The sequence below is a fragment of the Rana temporaria genome, chromosome 2 (genome assembly GCF_905171775.1).
Source record: "Rana temporaria chromosome 2, aRanTem1.1, whole genome shotgun sequence".
Classification (NCBI taxonomy): Eukaryota; Metazoa; Chordata; class Amphibia; order Anura; family Ranidae; genus Rana; species Rana temporaria.
The window spans coordinates 458802506-458824504 of NC_053490.1; the positions used below are offsets into that span (position 1 = coordinate 458802506).

A 21999-nucleotide genomic window follows, 5' to 3' on the forward strand; every position below is an offset into this window, starting at 1 on the left:
TGACACGTCAAACGCAGATCACAAACGCAGTGCGCTTGCCAGCAGCAATCCTGTTACAGTTCCTTTTTTTTAAAGTAGTGCATGGACTTCTTTTGGTGCGATTGCAGTTCATTGAAATGAGTTGGCTGAAAATTGCATCACACTGAATTGTACAGGTGTACGGTGCACATTCCTGTGCAATTCTGGTGTGAACTGGCACTTAGTCACGAAAATCCAGTACAGCTATGGTTGCACTTTCCAGGAGAACATAAGTTTTGGTATAAAGTATAGATTCAACAATTTACATCTGTTTGAATCAAGCAATTGTGCTTTTTTTTCCCTCCAGTTCGGACACAACGCCACTCCTAAATGGATCAAGTCAAGATCACATGTTTGAAACAATGGCAGTTGAAATTGAGCAGCTTCTGGCAAAGGTATTTATGCTTTATTATTGGTGTTTGTTGTGTGATTTCAAGGCCAGTTCACACCACATGCAGTCCAGTGCATTTTTTCTGCATCAAAAACGTATGGAAAGTAGGTTATATGTTTTTTAATGGCATAGTTCACAAACCAGCGCTTGTAGTTCCAGAAAACAAAGTAGAACATGCTGCATTTTTCCTGCACTAGAACGCTGTAAAACACACCAAAAACGCACTGGAACGCACATGTCCTTATAAGGTTAAGAAAAAAAGAGGGAGAGAAAAAGCATTGGACTGCATCAAAAATGCACTGGAACACATCAAAAATGTGTTTCTGTGGTGTGAACTGGCCCTAAAATGGAACAAAGCCCACCAGTTTAACAGTTTTTAAAAATAAATGTTTTGAAATCATTTATCGGACATTTCTGCAGCGTTTTCATTTACAATATACCTAGAAGTACCTGCTATATTCTAGGCATGCCTCTGGTGACAAACTGTCAGTTGCTAGTGTTATGTCAGCTCTCAACCGGTCTTTCAAGCCTTCAAATGGCTGGTGTGATAACTCATCACATGTGCAATACCATCTGCAGATTTAAAGAGGAACTGCAGTCTGCTCACATAATTTGGAATAAAAACATATTTGCCATTCTGAAGCTTCCCTCCAACTACTTTGCATATTATTTTATATACTGTGATTCTGTACTTGCCAACTATACTGCAGAAATCTCCCTCCACTGAGTCTGGCTGCAATCACTGAAGTTGCTGCCTGTTTATGTCCTGGATTTACGCAGACACAGAGGCACACCTCCAGTCCTGCAGCTTTCATTGGCCCTCTTGTGACTCATCCCCCCCCCTCCCTTCCTCGCAAACACTCACGAGAGTGAAAGGGATTTGACCAACAGCAGCAGGAGCCGGTAGGTCCCACTGCTTTTAGTTGAAGCCAGTGAGAGCAGGAAGAGTGGAGAGAAGAGATAATCAGGCACAGTTGGATCAATAGATTACTCTGGTAAGTGTTTTGGGGGTGGGGGGGTTTGGTGTGTGCAACAAGTAGAAGGGTATTTTTTACATTAATGTAAGGAATGGCATAAGGTATAATATAATTTAAATGTAGTGGTCTTTGAGGTATAGGGAAAGTATTTTATTAGAGACTAGAGTGTCCAAGGGGAGACATTTTGTTTTAGAATGATTGATTAACTTTTTAACTTGATAGTGAATTTTAGGTGATCCATTATAGGCAGTGGGTATGTTTGAGTTTTTTTGTCATTGGGATGTACCTTTTCAAGTTGTTGGTATATAGGTGTTCTGGCTAAATATATGCCTACACCGATTTTTTCTTTTTTTTTCTTCACATTGTGTTTTTAAATACATGCTGACTTTGTATTCTCTTTATTCTTTCAGCTCACCGGGGTGAATGACAAAATGGCAGAATACAGCAGTACAGCTGGTGTGACCTCAATAAATGCAGCACTGATGCACACATTGCAGAGACACAGGGATATCCTGCAGGTAGTGGTTGATTCACATTTACTTTCTTGGATTTCAATGCAGTTTTATATATTTTTATGTTCCCTGGATTACCTGTGTCCAGGATCTCCCCAAGCCCCCCCCCCCCCTTTTTTTACTTACCTGATCAGTACTGTGCCTGATCGCAGCGACTCTCTCCTCTCTCTCCCTCCCCACATTGCAGATTAATAGCAGCAGGAGCCATTGGCACCTGCTGCTTTCAATCAAATCTTATTGCGAGGGGCCAGGGCAGCGGGGCTTGTGTGCGAGCAAGTACCCCTCTAGCAAGCTGAAGGCAGTAGGAGCCAGGAGCGCTGACGGAATCTCAGAAGAGGAGGATCAGCGCTGCTATATGCAAAATCATTGCACAGCGCAGTAAAGTATAACATATTTTTTTTTTTTTGGTTTTATGTTTCCTTTTCTTCTCTGTTTAAGTAAAAATTAAGAGTCACTTTAAACTAATATTTCCACAACTTTCCCCCTAGTTCTAGCAACAGGTCTTTTTTGGTGGCTAGCCACACAGGCTGTTTTATATTGTGGGACACATATTTCTCACCCTTTGCATATGGGGTTACCTGGAAAAATAGCACAGTTTGTGAGGATTGAATGTTTGAGAAACTGAATTAAAACATACATTAACAGATTCTCATTGTGATTTTAATACATATTTAACTGCATATATGTTTAAACCAGGCTGTCCACTGATGGGAGAATTATGGGAATTTTGATAAGTATTCTTTTACTTCTCAAAGTTTGTACCTTAGATACAAAAACAATCACTCAGGAAGAGTCAGTGGATTTGCACAGAGCAGCCTGGATCCTCCTCTTCTCTGTTGCCTCTTCTGTGCTCCTGGCCCCTCCCTCCTACTGACTGCCCCCACAGCAAACAGCTTGCTATCAGGGCACCCAAGCCAAGCTGCAGCTTCGTGTCCATTCAGAAACAGAGACTTGTGGTTCGTACCCTGTTCTCTCTCTCTCTCTCTCTCTCTCTCTCTCTCTCTCTCTCTCTCTCTCTCTCTCTCTCTCTCTCTCTCTCTCTCTCTCTCTCTTTCGATTGGCTAACTGACTTTGACAGCAGCCACTGCTGTGTCTCAGCCAATCAGGAGGGAGAGACCCGGACAGCCAAGACACTCTTGGACATCGCTGGACAGAGATGAGGCTCAGGTAATAGGGGGGCTGCTGCACAGACAGTTTTTTTTTTTTTATCATAATGCATAAAATGCAATTAAGATTAAAAACCTTTTGACTTTACAACCCCTTTAAAATATATTGGTCAGTGATTTTCCAGCTTGTGCTACAGTGTCCTGTTTACAGTGTAAGATATATTTGCAACTGTTCAAAGCACAAACAATCAGAAATAGTTGCAAATTACTGGTAAGCCATAGTAATTGCGTAAATAATTCGCAAAACGTTCCTGTTGCTCCTTTTACTTTCAAAGAATATTTTTTAAATGTTCCATATATAGTCTCCTCTAAGGCCAGCTGTTATTGCAAAAAATTGTTGGTGTCGTGGTGTGTCTGAAACGGAACAAAGCTAAGCTTTAGGAAAATTACTGAATGCACAAAAATACATAAAAGTGGTTTTACCTGTGTTTCTTTTTTTTTTTTGCTCATTGATTTCTTTAATTGTATATGTCTGTGCCACACAGCACCAGCCATACAGGTGACACTGCTTTCTCCTAACAGCAATGGACTGTAGACTGAATGCAGTGGTGTCCTTCCTTCTCCTCCAGCTTGCTGACTGGACAGTGAAGGAGCGACAAAAAAACTATCCTGGAGTGGGGCTTTACCTCCTAGCATGCATGTTCGTTGACATCCTATTAGGCCCCATTCACACCTAGGCGTTTTTACGCCTGAAGCGCACTGCTCACAAACGCCAGAGGGGAGAATTAACATTATTCCCTATGGTGACTGTTCACACCTGAACGCCTGTCGCGCGAAGCTCAAACAAGTCCCGGACCTTTTTTTGTCGCGCGTATCGTGCGGTTTGGGCGTATTTGAGCGTTTTTTTCCCCATAGAAAGTAATGGGAAACGCGCGAATTGAGCGTATCGCGAGACAACGGGCGTTTGCTACAGGCGTTTCGTCGCTTTAATAAATAGAACTTGTCACCCATGCAGAAGATTAAAAAAATCTACCAACATAGCAACAAGTGATGAAAAGATGATCATTTTTCCTATTGGCTAAAATAAAAAACGCCGAAGTACAAAACGTCGCACGACGCTGTATGCAAACGCGCAAATACGCACGACAAAACGCCAGAAAAAAACGCCCAAAAAAACGACCGAACGACCGACGCTCAGGTGTGAATGCAGCCTTATACCTGGCTCTCAATGCTGCCCCCACTCTTCCAGTTAGAATGCTGCAGTTTTAGGAAATTTTGTGTCTGATAAATCAATCTCGGGGTCTTCCACGTATTGCCTATTTCACATCTGTACCTTGTATATCTGCCTGGTGGTCAGCTTGAATTATGCTGTGGGACTGATTATGCTTTGGCACTACAGTGCATTCATAAGTATTCTGACCTCCTTCACGTTTTAATTTTGTTGTTTTATAGTCTAATACTACAGTTGTTTTCACATGTATTTATTCCTCATTAATCTATATTCAGTACCCTATAATGTCAAACAGAATTTTAGAATTGTTTGCAAATGTATTAAAAACTGAAATATCAATCACATTGGCATAAGTATTCAGACCCTTTGCAACAACACTTAAAATTTAGTACAGGAGCCTCCCATTTCTCTTGATCGTTGCTGGGATGTTTCTACACCTTGATTGGACTTCACCTGTGGTAAATTATATTGATTGGACATGATTAGGAAGGACACACAGCTTCTATATAAAAGGCCTCACAGCGGTTAATGCATACTATATAAGAGCATAATCCATGAGATCAAATGAAACTGCCTGCAGAGCACAGAGAAAAGATTATTGCAAGGCATAGATCTGGGGAGGAATACAAAAACATTACTGCTGCATTGAAGGTTCCTAAGAGCACGGTGGCCGCTATAATTCTCAAATGGAAAAGTTTGGCTCAACCAGGACTCAAGAGCTGGTCGCCTGTCGAAACTAAGCAATCGGAGGAGAAGAGACTTTGATTGAGCTCCAGAGATTCTGTGTGGAGATGGGACAAAATTCAAGAACGACCGTCACTGCAGCACTCCACTGATCTGGGCTTTATGGCAAAGTGGCTAAATGAATGCCTCTCCTCAGTGCAAAACACATGAAAGCCTGGTTAGAGTTTTCAAAAAAGCACCTGAAGGACTCTCACTGTGAGGAACAAGATTCTCTGGTCTGATAAAACCACGATTGAACTGTTTGGCCTCAATTCTAAACATTATGTCTGGAGAAAGCCAGGCGCCCCTTTGACACCTGCCCAATACTATCCAAACAGTGAAGCATGGTGGTGGCAGAAGCATACTGTGGGGGTGTTTTTTTTAGCAGCAGGGACTTGGAGACTGATGAGGGTTGAGTGAAAGCTGAATCTACAGAGATATCCTCAACGAAAAGTATCTCAAGGTTCACCTTCCAACAGGAGAAAGATCCTAACCACATAGCCAAGACAACACCGAAGTGGCTTAGGGATAACTCTGTGAATGTCCTAGAGTGACCCAGCCAGAGCCCTGACCCCTATTGAACATCTTTGGAGAGACCTGAAAATGACTGTCCGACGACCCCCATCCAATCTGGCTGAGCTTGAGAATATTTGCAAAGAAGAATGGTAGAGAATCCCCCAATCCAAGTGTGCAGCTTGTTGCGTCATTCCCAAAATGACTTGGGTGCTTCAACAAAGTACAGAGCAAATGGTCTGAATACTTAAGTACATGTGATACTTCAGTTTTTTTTCTCTTTATTAAATTCAAGACATTTCTGAAATTCTTTTTTCATTTTGTCTTGTAGATTAATGAGGGAAAAAATGTATTTAAACATCTGTAATGTCAGGCTGCAACATAAAATAAAAAAAATGAAGGGGGTCTGAATACTTTATGAATACACTGTATCTCTGTTTTGCCTGGATCAGTTAGTTAGATTCTGTGTATTTAATAAAATTTTGCTGGTTAGAAAATAACGGCTTGATCTGTGACAGAATTCTGATTAAAATGGTTTTCATTCATTAAGCATCCACTAGAGGGCAGTGAACAGCATTGCTAGATCTCTTGTCCATAGCAGGATTTTCTTTGGAAACCTATGAAAGAATTCTCAGACCAGCAATGATGGGCAGTCTTGGAAGTGAAACTTCATCTGTAAATTTAAAAAATAAGAGAAGATATCAATATAGCAATACTGGACAGGTGGCAATACCTGGAGGGGAATGTTTTGTGGTTCCCCACTCTGAAAAGGAGAAAACTGCTTTGGGTAGGATTGACATTAAAGACACTTTGATTAATAGGGTCCTCTGTTTTTCATCAAGAGCATTTTGCCTAATGCTCTCTGTTTTGCTCAATACCTTAGTTCTGCTTTGCCTGTAACCTTGTTTTGCTTAGCAGCTCAGCTCTGCTTTGCCTAGAACCTAAACTTGGCCCTGCTTTGCCTTGTACCCCAGCTCACCTAGAGAATCCTTATCTGAAGGTGTAGCTGTGGACAGTCGGTTACTAAAGAGAGATGTATTCTGCTTACCCACACAAGCACCAGGCAATTGCAGTGAAAACATCTGTGTATTTTAAAAATAGTTTTGCAGCTAGCAGTGAATTGTGACCACAGACTAGATCAGTTGTTGCTGTATTTTATATACAGTTTATTTACTAACTTATAGGTGCTCTTTATTTTTTCTTGGTTACAGGTTTTTAGATCGCTACATATAACCTCTTTATTTTATTTTTTTAATATTGTTCTTTATTGAAATTTTATACAATATGAGTAGCAAAAACTTTATCCAATAATGCCCTTCACTTATCAATTGGCTTAATTTATTTTATTTATTTGGGAGGGCGGCAGAGCAGCAAATATTGGGAAACATCACTGAACACTGTTTATACCTTGTGTCTAGTTGTACAAGGAAACATGTTTGTACACATTTTTATAGCTAAAGCTAAGGGACAGCTAAATGTTAAATCTCCGAAACCCAACCAGAGACCAGTTGGAGTCTCTGCCTACCCATCTTTAACCACTTAAGGACCAGCCCATGTACATATACGTCCACAATATGGCACGTACAGGCACATGGGCGTATAGGTACGTCCTCGCCTATTAGCGGGTGGGGGGTCCGATCGGGACCCCCCCCGCTACATGCGGAGGTCGGGTCCGCTCGGGGAGCGATCCGGGACCACGGCGCGGCTATTTGTTTATAGCCGCTCCGTCGCGATCGCTCCCCGGAGCTGAAGAACGAGGAGAGCCGTGTGTAAACACGGCTTCCCCGTCCTTCACTATGGCGGCGCATCGATCGCGTCATTCCCTTTATAGGGAAGACACGATCGATGACGTCATTCCTACAGCCACACCCCCAAACAGTTGTAAACACATACTAGGTGCACCCTAACTCCTACAGCGCCCCCTGTGGTTAACTCCCAAACTGCAACTGTCATTTTCACAATAAAGAATGCAATTTAAATGCATTTTTTGCTGTGAAAATGACAATGGTCCCAAAAATGTGTCAAAATTGTCCGAAGTGTCCGCCATAATGTCGCAGTCACGAAAAAAATTGCTGATCGCCGCCATTAGTAGTAAAAAAAAAATAAAAAATAAAAATGCAATAAAACTATCCCCTATTTTGTAAACACTATAAATTTTGCGCAAACCAATCGATAAACGCTTATTGCGATTTTTTTTACTAAAAATAGGTAGAAGAATACGTATCGGCCTAAACTGAGGGAAAAAAATGTTTTTATATATGTTTTTGGGGGATATTTATTACAGCAAAAAGTAAAAAATATTGCTTTTTTTTCAAAATTGTCGCTCTATTTTTGTTTATAGCGCAAAAACTAAAAACCGCAGATGTGATCAAATACCACCAAAAGAAAGCTCTATTTGTGGGGAAAAAAGGACGCCAATTTTGTTTGGGAGCCACGTCGCACGACCGCGCAATTGTCTGTTAAAGTGACGCAGTCCCGAACTGTAAAAACCCCTTGGGTCTTTAGGCAGCATATTGGTCCGGGGCTTAAGTGGTTAAAAGGGAACTAGTAAAATTTTCAATCCCATCTGCTCTGGCGTCCCTCAAAACAGTTCAGAATGCCTTGGTGGGTGGGGGTTGGAAGGATCAGTGTTGGATGAGTGGAAGGCGGTTTTGCTGGCTACTGATCTTTTACCCTGGATTGAAAGCTCTCTGCATCCTCAGCACATAAACAATGGCCTCCCGGCGACGCATATGTGTGGTTTGTGGGAGTTGCAGCCCATCCTGCCACACGTATAAGTTGGGGGGGTCGTAAAGAGGTTAAGCTGCTGTTCTCTAAAGAGAGAGCATAGATGTAGTTTCAACTTTTGTAAATGTGCTTCTCTAATTGAAAACTATCTTCATAGTGCCGAGAGAGGGAGGATGAGTCACTTATTTTTCAGCTGTGTATATAGTTTGAGCTCTACTTGGCTCTGTAAACAGAATTTCGTTTTCATCTATTAAGGGAAGAAGTCTTAAACCTTTCAGTTGTACTGATACCTGCTGGAGGATTGGATACTGGCAAACCAAGGGTATAACCTCTTATGCCAGCATGTCTGTTTTAAAGGCTAGCCTGTTTTTTTGTTGGCTTCTAGACTGTACCTCATCCCTGCTGGACTGGACCTTCAGTCATTTGTTTCATGCTCTGGTGTCAAGCATATGCTCTCTTTCCTGACATACTGCCTCCCAGCTGCTGCTCCTGTTGTGACAATTATAAAAAAGTTTGATGTTTGACTTGTGCCTACTGTCTGCCTACAATGCCTTTTAGTCTTGCTGTAACGGGTGTCCCTAGCTCACTTTATAACAGGTCAGGGACTGCTTGCAGCACACATTCTTATGGTCCTGACATCTGCAGCCTGGAGTCATGTTATCCTCTCCTGTTAGGCTAGGTTCACACCACGATTTTTACATCCGATAATCGGACCGTTAAATCGGATGGAATCGTATATGACAAAATCGTATGTAATCGTATGTCAAAATTTTCACTAAAAAATCGGATCCTGATTTTAAATGTCTGGGAAAAATACGATTTTTGAAGTTATGGATATTCAGGGGAACCCCGCCGTCAATTTAAAACAAAAATGACGTGCGGTTCCCCCTAAATATCCATAACCAGACCCTTCAGGTCTGGTATGGATATTCAGGGGAACCCCGCTGTCAATTTAAAACAAAAATGACGTGCGGTTCCCCCTAAATATCCATAACCAGACCCATTATCCGAGCACGTTGACCTGGCCGGCCGCAGAAAAGAGGGGGGGGACAGAGTGCGGCCCCCCCCCCCCTCTCCTGAACCGCACCAGGCCACATGCCCTCAACATTGGGAGGGTGCTTTGGGGTGCCCCCCAAAGCACCTTGTCCCCATGTTGATGGGGACAAGGGTCTCATCCCCACAACCCTTGCCCGGTGGTTGTGGGGGTATGCGGGCGGGAGGTTTATCAGAATCTGGAAGACCCCTTTAACAAAGGGGACCCCCAGATCCTGACCCCCCCCTGTGTGAAATGGTAATGGGGTACACTGTACCTCTACCATTTCACGAAGGAAGTGTAAAGTATTGTAAAAAAACACACTGACACCTTAGAATAAAGTCCTTTATTAAAAAAAAAAAAAACACTCGTTCCCGGCTTCCAGCGTTGTCCTGATCCTGCGAGGGCTGATCTCCCGCGATGAGAAGATCCTGCGACGGCCGGGTGTTCTCCAATCCAGCGCTGAGAAGATCCATCCGGAGCGCAGCATCCCCGACCTCCTCATCGCCGGACACAGCCCAGCGGAATGACGCGCTGGAGCTGTGACATTACTTATATAGAGGAGGCAGGGCCACCCGTCACGTGACCCCGCCCCCTCTGACGTACCCTCTGGTACGTCACTGGCGAAGCCCATAGTCTTCCCTCTTCTAGGGCTTCCTGACCCCCCCCCCCCCCTGTGTGAAATGGTAATGGGGTATCAAATCGGATGCACTTGGGGACCTAAATTAATGAATGGAAGTGAATGGATACGTTTTGCCATACAGATTTGTACGATTTTAAAGCTAAAATCGTGAGAACAAGTAGGATGACAAAATCGTGGTGTGAATGCACCCTTAGAGCCTCTTCAGCCTTCAGAGTCCTCCTTGGCTGCTTCGGGTCTGTTTCCTATACTCTCTTAGCTGATGATTTTACCTTCACCCTTAATGGCTAACAAGCCGTTGGCATGAAACTTGGTTTAATTTTGAATCACTCTTTTCCATCTGTTTCTTGTTCAATTGTGTTATAAAGATTTTTTGATACAATTAAAAAAAGGAAAGGGGGGGGGGGCAGGTTTTCTGTACTGCAACAAGATGTTTTTGCCTTCAAAGAAGTAATATGAAATGGCAATACATTTCAGCTGAATTTGTTATTATCATTGTGGCAATCCCAAGGGTTAGTGTACTCTGGCTGTTTGAAGGATATAATAATAAGGCAGTCAAAAAGAAAGAAAGGAAATAATGGGAGATGAAGTGGTAAGGAGAAATAGGATGAGGAATAGAAATTGGGGAGGTAAATTAGTATGTCAGAGAATTAGTGCTCTCGGGTTAGATTGGAAGTATGAGATACAAAGGAACCAGATTATTGGATGAGATTGATCACTTCTCATTTGCCATGGTTCTGTTTAGTCAGGAGAGAACTTCGGAAAAGTTTAATGTAGAGGATTTCTACATTAATGCCTATGTTTAGGGGACGTCGGCAACATTCCAGCACTACAAAGGTTGCAATAAAAAAAATCTAAGAGTGTGATAAGGACAGTGAAAATAGACTATGAAAGACAAATAGCGGGGAGAGTAAACAGAATCCCCCCCAATATTTTTAAATATATTTATAGTAAAAAGGCAAAGTCAGAGCATATTAGACCCACAAAGGATAATCAAGGGACGTTGGTTACAAAGGACAAGAAGGCAACTGTATTAAAAACCATATATACTCGAGTATAAGCTGACCCGAATATAAGCCGAGGCACCTAATTTTACCACAAAAAATGGGAAAACGTATTGACTCGAGTATAAGCCTAGGGTGTCCATCTGCATGACTCACTGTGTCCATGACTAGACTTGCTAGACTCGGATATTGTCGACCCCTGGTTTGGGAGATCAGGCGCAAAAAGGTGACTTGTGTATAAGCCGAGGGGGCATTTTCAGCACCAAAAAAATGTGCTGAGAAACTTGGCTTATACTTGAGTATATACGGTACTTTCTTCTTCAGTTTTTACTATAGATAAGGAGGGATATATTAGATAAGACGGTATATTGGCAACACAGCATGGGGTGTACCCTTGTGGCTAACAGAGAAGCTTGTGTTCTAAAAAAAAACTTGAAAAACCTAATGTGAGCAGATGGCTTATACCTGAGTGTCCTCAAAGAACGTAGCCAGGTCATTGCAAGACCATTATTCCTAATCTTTTTAAGAAAAGCTTACTGACCAAAATGATACTAGTGGATTAGCGAAAAGCTAACTTTAGTACCAATATTGAAGAATGGGCCGACATGCATACCAGGAAGCTACAGGCCAGTCAGCCTAGCATCAATAGTTTGTAAAATATTGGAGGGAAGAATAAGGGACAGTATCCAAGAATTTGCTGATAAGAATAGTACCAATAGCAGTAATCAGCATGGATTTATGAAAGATCGTTCTTGCCACATCAACATTCTTTGAGGAAGTGAGTTGTAATCTGGATAAAGGGTGGCATGTGACATGTGGATGTAGTCTATCTAGACTTCACCAAAGCATTTGACACAGTATCCCATAAACGCCTAATCCACAAATTGAAAACTGCTGGCATTCTCAATAGTGTATGTACCTGGATAGAAAACTGGTTACAGGGGCATGTACAAAGGGTGGTGATAAATAGTTCTTGTGAAGATCTGGAGTTATAAGTGGGGTGCCCCAGGGCTCTGTCCTGGGACCAATTCTGATTAACTTGTTCATAAATAATAGAGGTTGGGATAGATAGTTCAATCCCAGAGTTTGCTGAGGATTCAAACTAAGCAGGGCAGCAATTTCACAGGATATAGCAACTTTACAGGAATGCCTCGATAAAGTTGAGGGGTGGGCAAACAAGTGGCAAATGAGGTTCAATGTAGGGAAATGTAAAGTAATGCACCAGGGAGCTAAATATATATGATTTTTTTTCCTATATACTAGGGGGCGAACCTCTGGGGGAATCAAGGATGGAAAAATAACTTTGGGTCCTAGTTGATGACTGACTCTGCAATAGCATGCAATGCCAAACTGCTGCCAGCAGGGACGGCAAAATATTAGCATGCATTTAAAAGGTATCTACTCAAGAGTTAAAACTATACTCCTACCACTTAAGAAAACTCTGGTTCTGCTGCATCTCGAGTATGCCCTCCAGTACTAGTCACCAGTCTTGAATGAATGAATGAATGACTTGTATAGCGCTACACATGCGAACTGAATCGCCTCTGGGCGCTTTTCCAGCCAGTGTCTGCTTGGCTGGTGCGGTCATTTTACCCCGTAGGATCTCGACACGCTAAGGACACACAGTTATACACACGGATATACATATATACTGGGCCAATTTTGGACAAGATCCAATTTACCTACCAGCATGTCTTTGGAGTGTGGGAGGAAACCGGAGTTCCCGGAGGAAACCCACACAGACACAGGGAGAACATGCAAACTCCAGGCAGATGGTGTCGTGGTCTGGATACGAACCAACGACCCTTTTGCTGCTAGGCGAAAGTGCTACTCACTACACCACTGTGCTGCCCCCTCTTCAAGAAGGATGTGCTGGGACTGGAGAGAGCCCAGAGAAGGGTAAGAAAACTATAAAGGGGGCTGGAGAATCTCAGTTATAAAGAATGACTATAAATGTTAAACTTATTTCCCTGAAGAGACACTTAAAGTGATTGTAAAGTCTTTTTTTTAATAACAAAACATGTTCTACTTACCTGCTCAGTGCAGTGGATTTGCTCAGGGCAGCCAGGATCTTCCTGTTCTCGAGTCCCTTTTCGCTGCTCCTGGCCCCTCCCTCCTGTCAAGTGCCCCCACAGCAAGCAGCTTGCTGTGGGGGCACAGAGCTGGAGGGTGAGTCCCGGACGGCCGAGTGACTCGTGGACATCACTGGACAGAGATGGGCACAGGTAAGTATGAGTGGCTTTTTATCTTGATGCCTTCTGCCTTAACAACGCCTTTAATAGGGGAGATGATGCCTATATATTAATGGTGATTCTAGCATAGAGAGGAAAATATTCCATCTCAGGTCACTCAAGAAGACACGTGGCTTTGCAGTGAAGTTTGGCAAGAAGCCGTTTAACCTTTAACTGCATGAGGGGTTTCAGTGGTTTTAATCTTGCCAACTATGTAACAAGGGAGTATCTGGATTTGGTCCTGGACATACCTCAAGCCAGAGTCTTCCTTCATCAGAAAGGGCTTCAGACACTGTCCAAATCTCCGCTTTTGCACAAGAGTCTTGGGGCCGATGGTAGCCTCCCTTGAAGCAGTTTCCCTTGCCCAATTTCATTTCAGACATCTGCAAAGCAATAATCTATCATCAACCCTCAGGGAGTAATTAGAAGTCTCATTGTGGCATGAGAGGTAGAGCAAATCCTGTCCTGGGCATAACTGCACATTCCAGCCTTGTCAGCTGTGTACATTCCAAGCATAGACATTTTGGCAGCCATTAGTGTCGGGACCCAAGATTGTTCTCTACACCCAGAGATATTCTAGGAGCTGTGTTATAGGTGGGGGTCCCCTGATGTGGACATCATGGCCTCCAAGTATAACACTAAACAAGACAGGTGTGTATCTAGGGGCAGACTAACGAACAGCAGTCGAAAAACTCATTATATGCTATATAATAGTGTTCATACTCATAAAGCCACTAAAACATTTGAGTGAAATACCCGGTTGTTCCTTCCTTCAGTTGTCCCTTCCATCTTCTCTGTGTCTGAGCGATGGCTTCTGGCGCTGGCTTCTCGGCGCTGTCTTCTCAGCTGTTCTCTGCTTTTCATTGGATGATTGATAGCAGCGCAGTCATTGACTTCCGCTGCTGTCATTCAAATCAATGATGCGGTGCGCCGGGCCGAGTGATACACTTGGCGGCTATGGCCGCCAACTATATGATGGGAGCGCGCCCGCAAGCTAACCCCCTTGGTTGAGCGATTCCCAGAAGGGGGGTTAGCTCTTGGGGGGGGGGAGCCGAGACAGCCGCGAGGGACCCCAGAAGGCGAGGATCGGGGCCACTCTGTGTAAAAAGAACTGCACAGTGGAGATAAGTGTGACATATTTGTTATTTAAAAAAAAAAAAAATTAACCTTTACTAACCCTTTAACATTGAGAGCATACATCAGGAGACTATTAGAAGACCCTCCCAGGCATCTTTCCCTGCAGCACTGCATGTATAGGCTACTTAGGGGATTTAAAATTAAGTACAGTTTCATGATTTATGTGAATCAATTATGGCAAATGACACTTCTCTGTTTAGTGTCACTTTAACTGGCAGAATCGGTGGATGCTCTGCTTGCTCTGTGGAATTCTTACACTCTGATCTATGCCTTTTCTCACCTGAAACTTCCTTGCCTACTCTACAGGATCAGTATGGATGAGGTTCCAGTGATCCTCATTGCTCCATATTGGTCCAGGCGAATTTGGTGCCTGTTACGATTTCTAGCTGGCGCACCATGGGCCTTACCAGACTGTCCATACCCACTCTTCCAGGGGTCAATATGGCATTCTACTTCTCGGCTTCTGGAATACTATAGCTCAGTAGAATAGATTCACCTATCCTTATTGAATGTGTGAATGAAGGAATCCAGTCATTTTCTTTAGTTCAAAAAAATGACTCATGCATGACCATCCTTATCCACAAGGTTGTTTTCTTTGTCATCACCCCCGCAAGGTGAGTGTCTTTACTGGTAGCTTTATCTTGCAAATAACCCTTTTTGGTATTGCATATGGTAGAGCTGAGGACCAGGTTTTCCTTCTTAAGGTTTTCTTTCTTTCATTTGAAAGGGTAACGCCAAAAAAACATTTCTCTTTCGTTCATAGACGGACACAGCCTTCATTGACCTTAGGGTTATGCTTCTTCCTGCGCAACATATCACACTAATGGAATAGTGATATCACAGATAAATGTAAGAGCTGACAAATAATCAGCATATAGTATTAAATGCAAAGAGAATAGTGAGTCCAAATATAAATATATATATATACTCAAATAGTGAATAGTGAGTCCAAAATATATAATACTCATAAGGCGAATGTGCAAAAATATATAAAGAATATTGTGCAAAAAAAAAAAAAAACAGGAATGGAAGTTCAATCCCAATAGTAAACACAAATCAGCTGTCAGGGCAGATATTCTGAATGCACTGGATGAAGGTGAGCACCAGCTCTATGGTGTGAGTGCACGGCCGTGCGATAGAAGATAAACCAGATCCCTGGCTGAGCTCCCGGGACTCTTACCTCTCAGCCCTCCTAAATGGGCATTGATGTACAGGTCACTCGCAGCCTTCTATGGGTGGTCCCTGATGTTTCCTCTCTTGATCTGATGGATCCTTCCTTAATTGGGACAGATGCTCCTCAAAACCATATGGATGATGTGGGTTATAAGAGAGAGAGAGAGGGAAATCCCATAGTGAGGTAACGTTTGGTGCAGGTAAAATATGTTTATTGAGGAAAAACCTGCACTTACATTAAAATAAAAATAAAAGTGCAACGAGGAAAAAAAAATTTCCCCAGACGAAGACACGTGGTGTCGTAACGCGTAGGAATTGGAGGACGTACACCCGGAGTGACGTAAGCTGGCGATTCAAACGCCGCTTGTTTGTTTCCTCGTTGCACTTTTATTTTTATTTTAATGTAAGTGCAGGTTTTTCCTCAATAAATATATTTTACCTGCACCAAATGTTACCTCACTATGGGAGTCCCCTCTCTCTCTCTCTCTTATAACCCACATCATCCATCTGGTTTTGAGGAGCATCTGTCCCAATTAAGGAAGGATCCATCAGATCAAGAGAGGAAACATCAGGGACCACCCATAGAAGGCTGCGAGTGACCTGTACATCAATGCCCATTTAGGAGGGCTGAGAGGTAAGAGTCCCGGGAGCTCAGCCAGGGATCTGGTTTATCTTCTATCGCACGGCCGTGCACTCACACCATAGAGCTGGTGCTCACCTTCATCCAGTGCATTCAGAATATCTGCCCTGACAGCTGATTTGTGTTTACTATTGGGATTGAACTTCCATTCCTGTTTTTTTTTTTTGCACAATATTCTTTATATATTTTTGCACATTCGCCTTATGAGTATTATATATTTTGGACTCACTATTCACTATTTGAGTATATATATATTTATATTTGGACTCACTATTCTCTTTGCATTTAATACTATATGCTGATTATTTGTCAGCTCTTACATTTATCTTGCTTATGTGATATCACTATTCCATTAGTGTGATATGTTGCGCAGAATCACTATTTATTTATATTTATATTCCTGTTTTATGTCATGTAAACATAATTAGGTTTTGCTGCACTATATATTTTTGGTGGATTCACTCATTTAGGATCCATTTTAGCGCAAAAGCACTTGTCACTTTATGCTTCTTCCTACCTGGAGATCTCCTGGTAGGAAGAAGCATAACCCTAAGGTCAATGAAGGCTGTGTCCGTCTATGAACTCAGAGAAATGGATTTTACGGTGAGTACAAAAATCCTTTTTTCCCACTGGGTGATCAAAGTACTGTACATTGCAGGGATTTTAACAAACTTTGTTGCAGATTTCCTACATGTTCTTATTTTGGGAGCTGATTGGAGGGAAGGGACACACCCCCTTCACACAGGAACAGAGCTGAGGCTGTCAATCACAGGCTGTGTGCTGGAGCTCCCTCTCCTTTCACCTTTTTACCTTGTGGTGTCAGGAAAATTTGTCAGAAGTGACTCATTCTGATAGCAGGCAGAAATTAGGGTTAATTCTTTGGATTGAGACAAGTACACAGTTTAGAAGGATATGCGTGGTTCATATTTCATGTCTGAGGTTTACAACCACCATCTTGGATAGTTAAAAAAAACATTAAAATTAATAGCAAGTAAGCTACCAGTGATACTTGTTCAAAGTGATAGTCGCGTGTTATTTACAAGGAAAATTTAAGCTATTCGTATTAGTGTGTGTCAAAGCCCAAGACCAAAAATGCAATATATTGTATACTGCAGCTTGCCAGTGCTTGGATGATGTGGTTGCTTTAGTTTTCTTTATTCAGTCTTTTTACCTTGAATTTTTTCACCTGGTGAAATACTATACTTGCTATTCTAATTTGACAGCACTCATTCACTCTACTCTATCTATGGAGGAGCAGCATTGACATTCTAGGACAGGATTACAGTCCGGTGTGTCTTTATTCACCATATCGGGTCAGATTTCAGCCTGAATTGTGGGCTGAATTCGTACTTGAAATGGACCAGTAGATGCACAGGACTCCAGTGCAATTCGCACCGGAGACGCTGTGGAGATGTGTGAACTGGCTTCATAGAGAGCCGGTCACTGTCTCCTGCTATGATAGTGTGAACCCAGCCTTATGCCCTGCGTGCACACGGTCTGAATTTTCGACAACAAATGTTTATTGTAAGCTTGTCTGAGAATCCGACCATGTCTAGGCTACATCAGACATTTGCTGTTGGAATTTCCGACAACAAAAATTTGAGAGCTGGTTCTCAATTTTTTTTTTACAACAAAAGTTCTTGTCGGAAATTCCGACCGTGTGTACACAATTCACTGCACTAAAATAGAATCCTACGTATGCTCGGAATCAATTCGACACATGCTCAGAATCATTGAACTCCATTTATCTCGGCTCGTTGCATGTCACCGCGTTCTTGACGTTCGGAATTTCCGACAACATTTGTGTGACCGTGTGTATGCAAGACAAGTTTGAGCCAACATCCGTCTGAAAGAAATCCACGGCTTTGTTGTTGGAATGTCTGAACGTGTGTACGCGGCATTAGTGTTTTATATTATGTATTCAGGGATAGCTGGAGTGCAGCACAGCCAGAGATCACAGGAAGTCAGCACATATCATTTCTGGAAGTTTCACAAAGGGTATTTGCACTTATCGTGCTTTTAATGGATAGACAATCCACAACTCCATACACGCTCTTCAATAAGTCTAAATTTATTGTAACTCCATAAAAGATATATATGTACAGAAGAAGTTAACACTTTTCAGCAAAAAAGTGACTGTACATCCTGCAGCTCAGGAGGATCTCTACATAATGTGTAGTAGTAGCACCTTTTTTTTCTTTCTATTGACTGATTACCTTTAGGCTGGATTCACACTGGTGCTGTACGATATCGCATGTAGTTTGCACCGCAAATCACATGCGATTTCAGCCATATAGTTTGTATGGCTGAATTTGCATTGCTTTCAGACCAAAGTCATGCAGGACCCCTTTTTTTTGATCCACACTAGAATTTGATCGCATGGGTTTTCACACTCATCCGATCTGATTCATGTCCGAACTGACATTTCGCACTGTGATATGCTATTTGGGGGTGTCATTATCTTTGTATTAACACTCCCAACGGTTCGCAGATGGCTGTGTGAACTGCCTGCAAGTTTGTGTGCGATGCAGGACTCCGTGCTAGATTCGCAAGGGTTCACGCATCGCACCAGTGTGAACCGAGCCTTAATGGTATATTTACCAGAACAGAAAGGAGCAAGTAAGAGATGTTCATTGTTGCAGTTTACATACCTTTTAAACCCAGGCCACAACAGTAATGTCCAGTGCTGGACTAAACTCTTGCATTCATGGCAACAGTCATGTCATTCACTCATGAAATTGAAGTATCATCTCCATTCACAAACCGGTTGCTTGGTTAGGAAAACAATATCATATGAATAAACATTATTGAATATCATCAGAAGTTGTATGTTTTAAAAATGTTCTGCTGTTTTATGCTTTTGTTTTGTTATAGGTAATACCTTTAGTTGTATTATGCACAGTAATAAGTCTACGCTTGTTTTATATTAATTACAATACTTGCATCCCTTAAAGCTCAAATAACTAGTAATGCAGTATATATATTAATAGACGTGAGTGTTTCTTTACAGGATTACACACATGAATTCCACAAAACAAAAGCCAATTTCCAGGCAATTCGAGAAAGGGAAGATCTCTTGGGATCAGTACGGAAGGATATTGAGTAAGTCACAAATGATGTTAGGGAATCGGTGGTCAGTACATAGCATTGCTTTCATTTTTGTGATTTATTTGCTGTTTTTATGCTGCTGATCCCTTTTAAAGGAACATCTAATGGTACTTGTCTCTCTTCTCTAATCCTGGCATGTATATTTAAATACTGTATCAGTATGGTTTCTATGGTAACGTTTAGCAAGGACCTACAGAGCAGTGCAGTAAGTCTGTATTTTATGATGTTATTATTAATGTACTGTATATATTAGCTAAAATTATGTTTGTCAAGTTCTTTGAAATGGCTGAGAGATAAAAAATTTAAAGATCCCTGGATCTACAGATTTACATACACTGCAGTGTACATATCTACCAGGTGTAAAAAAAAAAAAAAAAAATATATGCTTGTGCGTGTGTATGCACATTTATTAGGCAAGTGTGTATTTTGACCAAATCATAATTTTCATGCATATTGTCCAACTTCAAGCTGTATAAACTTTAAATGCTCATTGGTTTTAAAGCAGATTTCCACCCAAAATTATCTGACTCCTCCCCCCTCTGGTGCCACATTTAGCATCTTTTGGGTGAGGGTTGGCGCGATCGCGACCCCCCTCCTCCCCCCCCCCCCTCTGCCGGGCCATTCAGAAAGCAAAGCTTTTTTGCTGGGGGGGGGGGGCGGACCTCCACTTTAAGCATATCAGATGATGTGTATATCTGTAATGAGGAAAGGTGTGGCCTAAGGAGATCAACACCCTATATCAAAGTGTGCATAATTATTAGGCATCTTCTTTTCCTCAGGCAAAATGGTCAAATTTTTTTTTTTAAATGACTTGTAAAAAAAAATGCAGCACTCCTAAAATTGCTAATATATTGGGATGTAATCACAAAACCATCAAACGTGGCCATGACATGAGCCAAGGTAAAAAAAAGGCTGACGACCACTGAATAAGACGCATAGGTTGAAGTGTGAAGACTGAGCCAAGAAATATCTGAAGACAGATTTTTCAAAGGTTTTATAACCTGATTTGATGAATGACACTGGACGGACCAAGTGGAGGGTCGGTGGCTGGTTCAGTAATGAGCACAGAGCTCCACTTCGACTCAGACGCCAGCACGATGAAGGTGGTGTACTGATGTGGACTGGTATTATTAAAGGGGGGTTGTAAAGGATTTTTTTTTTTCATAATAAGCATCCTTTACCTGCAGACATTCCTCTTTTCACTTCCTCATTGTTCCTTTTTGCTCAGAAGTTGCTCTATTTCTTCTCTGTTCTGTTCACTTCCTGCTTGTCTGATTGTTACTCACCACCATGATGGGAGGCTTTACTGCGGTGGTCAGTGACGTGCTCACCCCCTCCTGGGAACTACATCTGTGCGGCAGGACGCTCTCTACGTGTTAGAGACTTCAAGGAGGTGTGAATTACTGGGTGTGCCGCAATGCATACTGGGAAATGTAGTTCTTGCATGAACGAGCGCCGCAAACCAGGAAGTGAATGAGAGAACAGAAACTAGAACGCCGGAGGTGATATAGATGAAGGAATTTAATAGGTATTTACTCGTTTTTTAACAGAATCATTACACTATTCTGTCTGTCTACCTTGCAGACATTAATTTTAGGCAATTTTTTTTCTTTACAACTCCTTTAAAGATGAGCTAATTGGACCTTTTCAGGTTGAAGATGGACTCCAAATCAACTCCCAAACCTACTTATAGTTTTTAGAAGACACTTTCTTCAAGCAGTGGTACAGGAAAAAATCTGCATCTTTCAAGAAGACCATGATATTTATGCAGGACAATGCACCATCACATGCATCAAAGTGCAGTGATAACGCTTCTGTTCACGAACAACTCGGTTTGCAAACAGAAAGAGTTCACAGTTGGGACCCCTGTAGTTGAGTTCTCTTTGTTGGGTGTCCTCTGCAGCTCTGTTGGGCAAGGCCTTGTCTTTTCCTGTCTCCTCAAGAACCTCCACGTCCAAGCTGGACTTCCTGTCTGTCTGTGCCAAATTACTGCAACAATCTGCCATTGAGGTTCTAAGCAAGCCCCCTCGCTCTCTCCCTGGCAAAGTCTGCCTCCGATCCCAGAGTCCCAAAACCAGGCCGAGCTTGAGGATGAAGTCACTGTTTCAGAGTTTACATCAGTTCTTTCTTGAAATGGTTGATATAGTGAGCCACCCTTTGACTCAGATTTACAAGGGTTTGACTCCAAACAGATAAATGCAATGCCTAAGACCCTACGTTTGGAGGATCAATCTGCTGTTCCAGGCCTAGGTTATTTTAGAGCTCCCAAGACCACCTCATTAAACCAGCTGCTTGAGTCATTTCGTAATGGCAACTGAAAATGTCATGAAAGATACGGGTATCCTCCCGACAGTGTGTCAGAGCGCTTCCCATCTGAGAGGGAGCTAATAAATTGTGGTCTCTTCCACCATAGATGCACCAGTTATCCACATTAGCAGGCATGCCTTCCTCTCCTTTTGGGATTTTACTGACAAGTAATCTCGTGTCTTGAAAGGGACTATTGCAGGTATAGGGCACTTTGGCTGCATGCTTGGGACAAAGATGAAAACTCCAGGGATTACCTGACTTGGTTGTCTTTTGAAGGACTTTGTCTCTTCAGACCTGCTTTTGCCACTGTCATTAGTGACACCACCAGTAGTAGCTTTTGCTTTTTTCCCTACCATTCGATTGCCGGTTGGCTCCCATGCGGCTTCTTACGATCTATTTTGATTCAGATGTCGGTTCCTTTAGATTCCCCTGATGTGTGATGATCCTATACATTTTTTGGTCCTATCTGTTGCTTTTGCCCACCCCTCAGTGGTACTGCTTTTAGATGTCCTGAGTGTAATAGGATTC

At 42.3% G+C, this 21999-nt stretch overlaps 1 protein-coding gene across 2 annotated transcripts in view; it reads left to right on the plus strand.

The window, feature by feature from the left end:
* GOSR1 (golgi SNAP receptor complex member 1) overlaps positions 1-21999 on the plus strand; it is a 163353-nt gene that overhangs the window by 33687 nt on the left and 107667 nt on the right. For both annotated transcript variants that reach the window (XM_040338578.1, XM_040338579.1), the window contains exons 3-5: positions 326-413; positions 1797-1904; positions 19067-19158. In XM_040338578.1, the coding sequence (XP_040194512.1) occupies positions 326-413; positions 1797-1904; positions 19067-19158 (288 nt within the window). The remainder of the gene's footprint in view (positions 1-325; positions 414-1796; positions 1905-19066; positions 19159-21999) is intronic.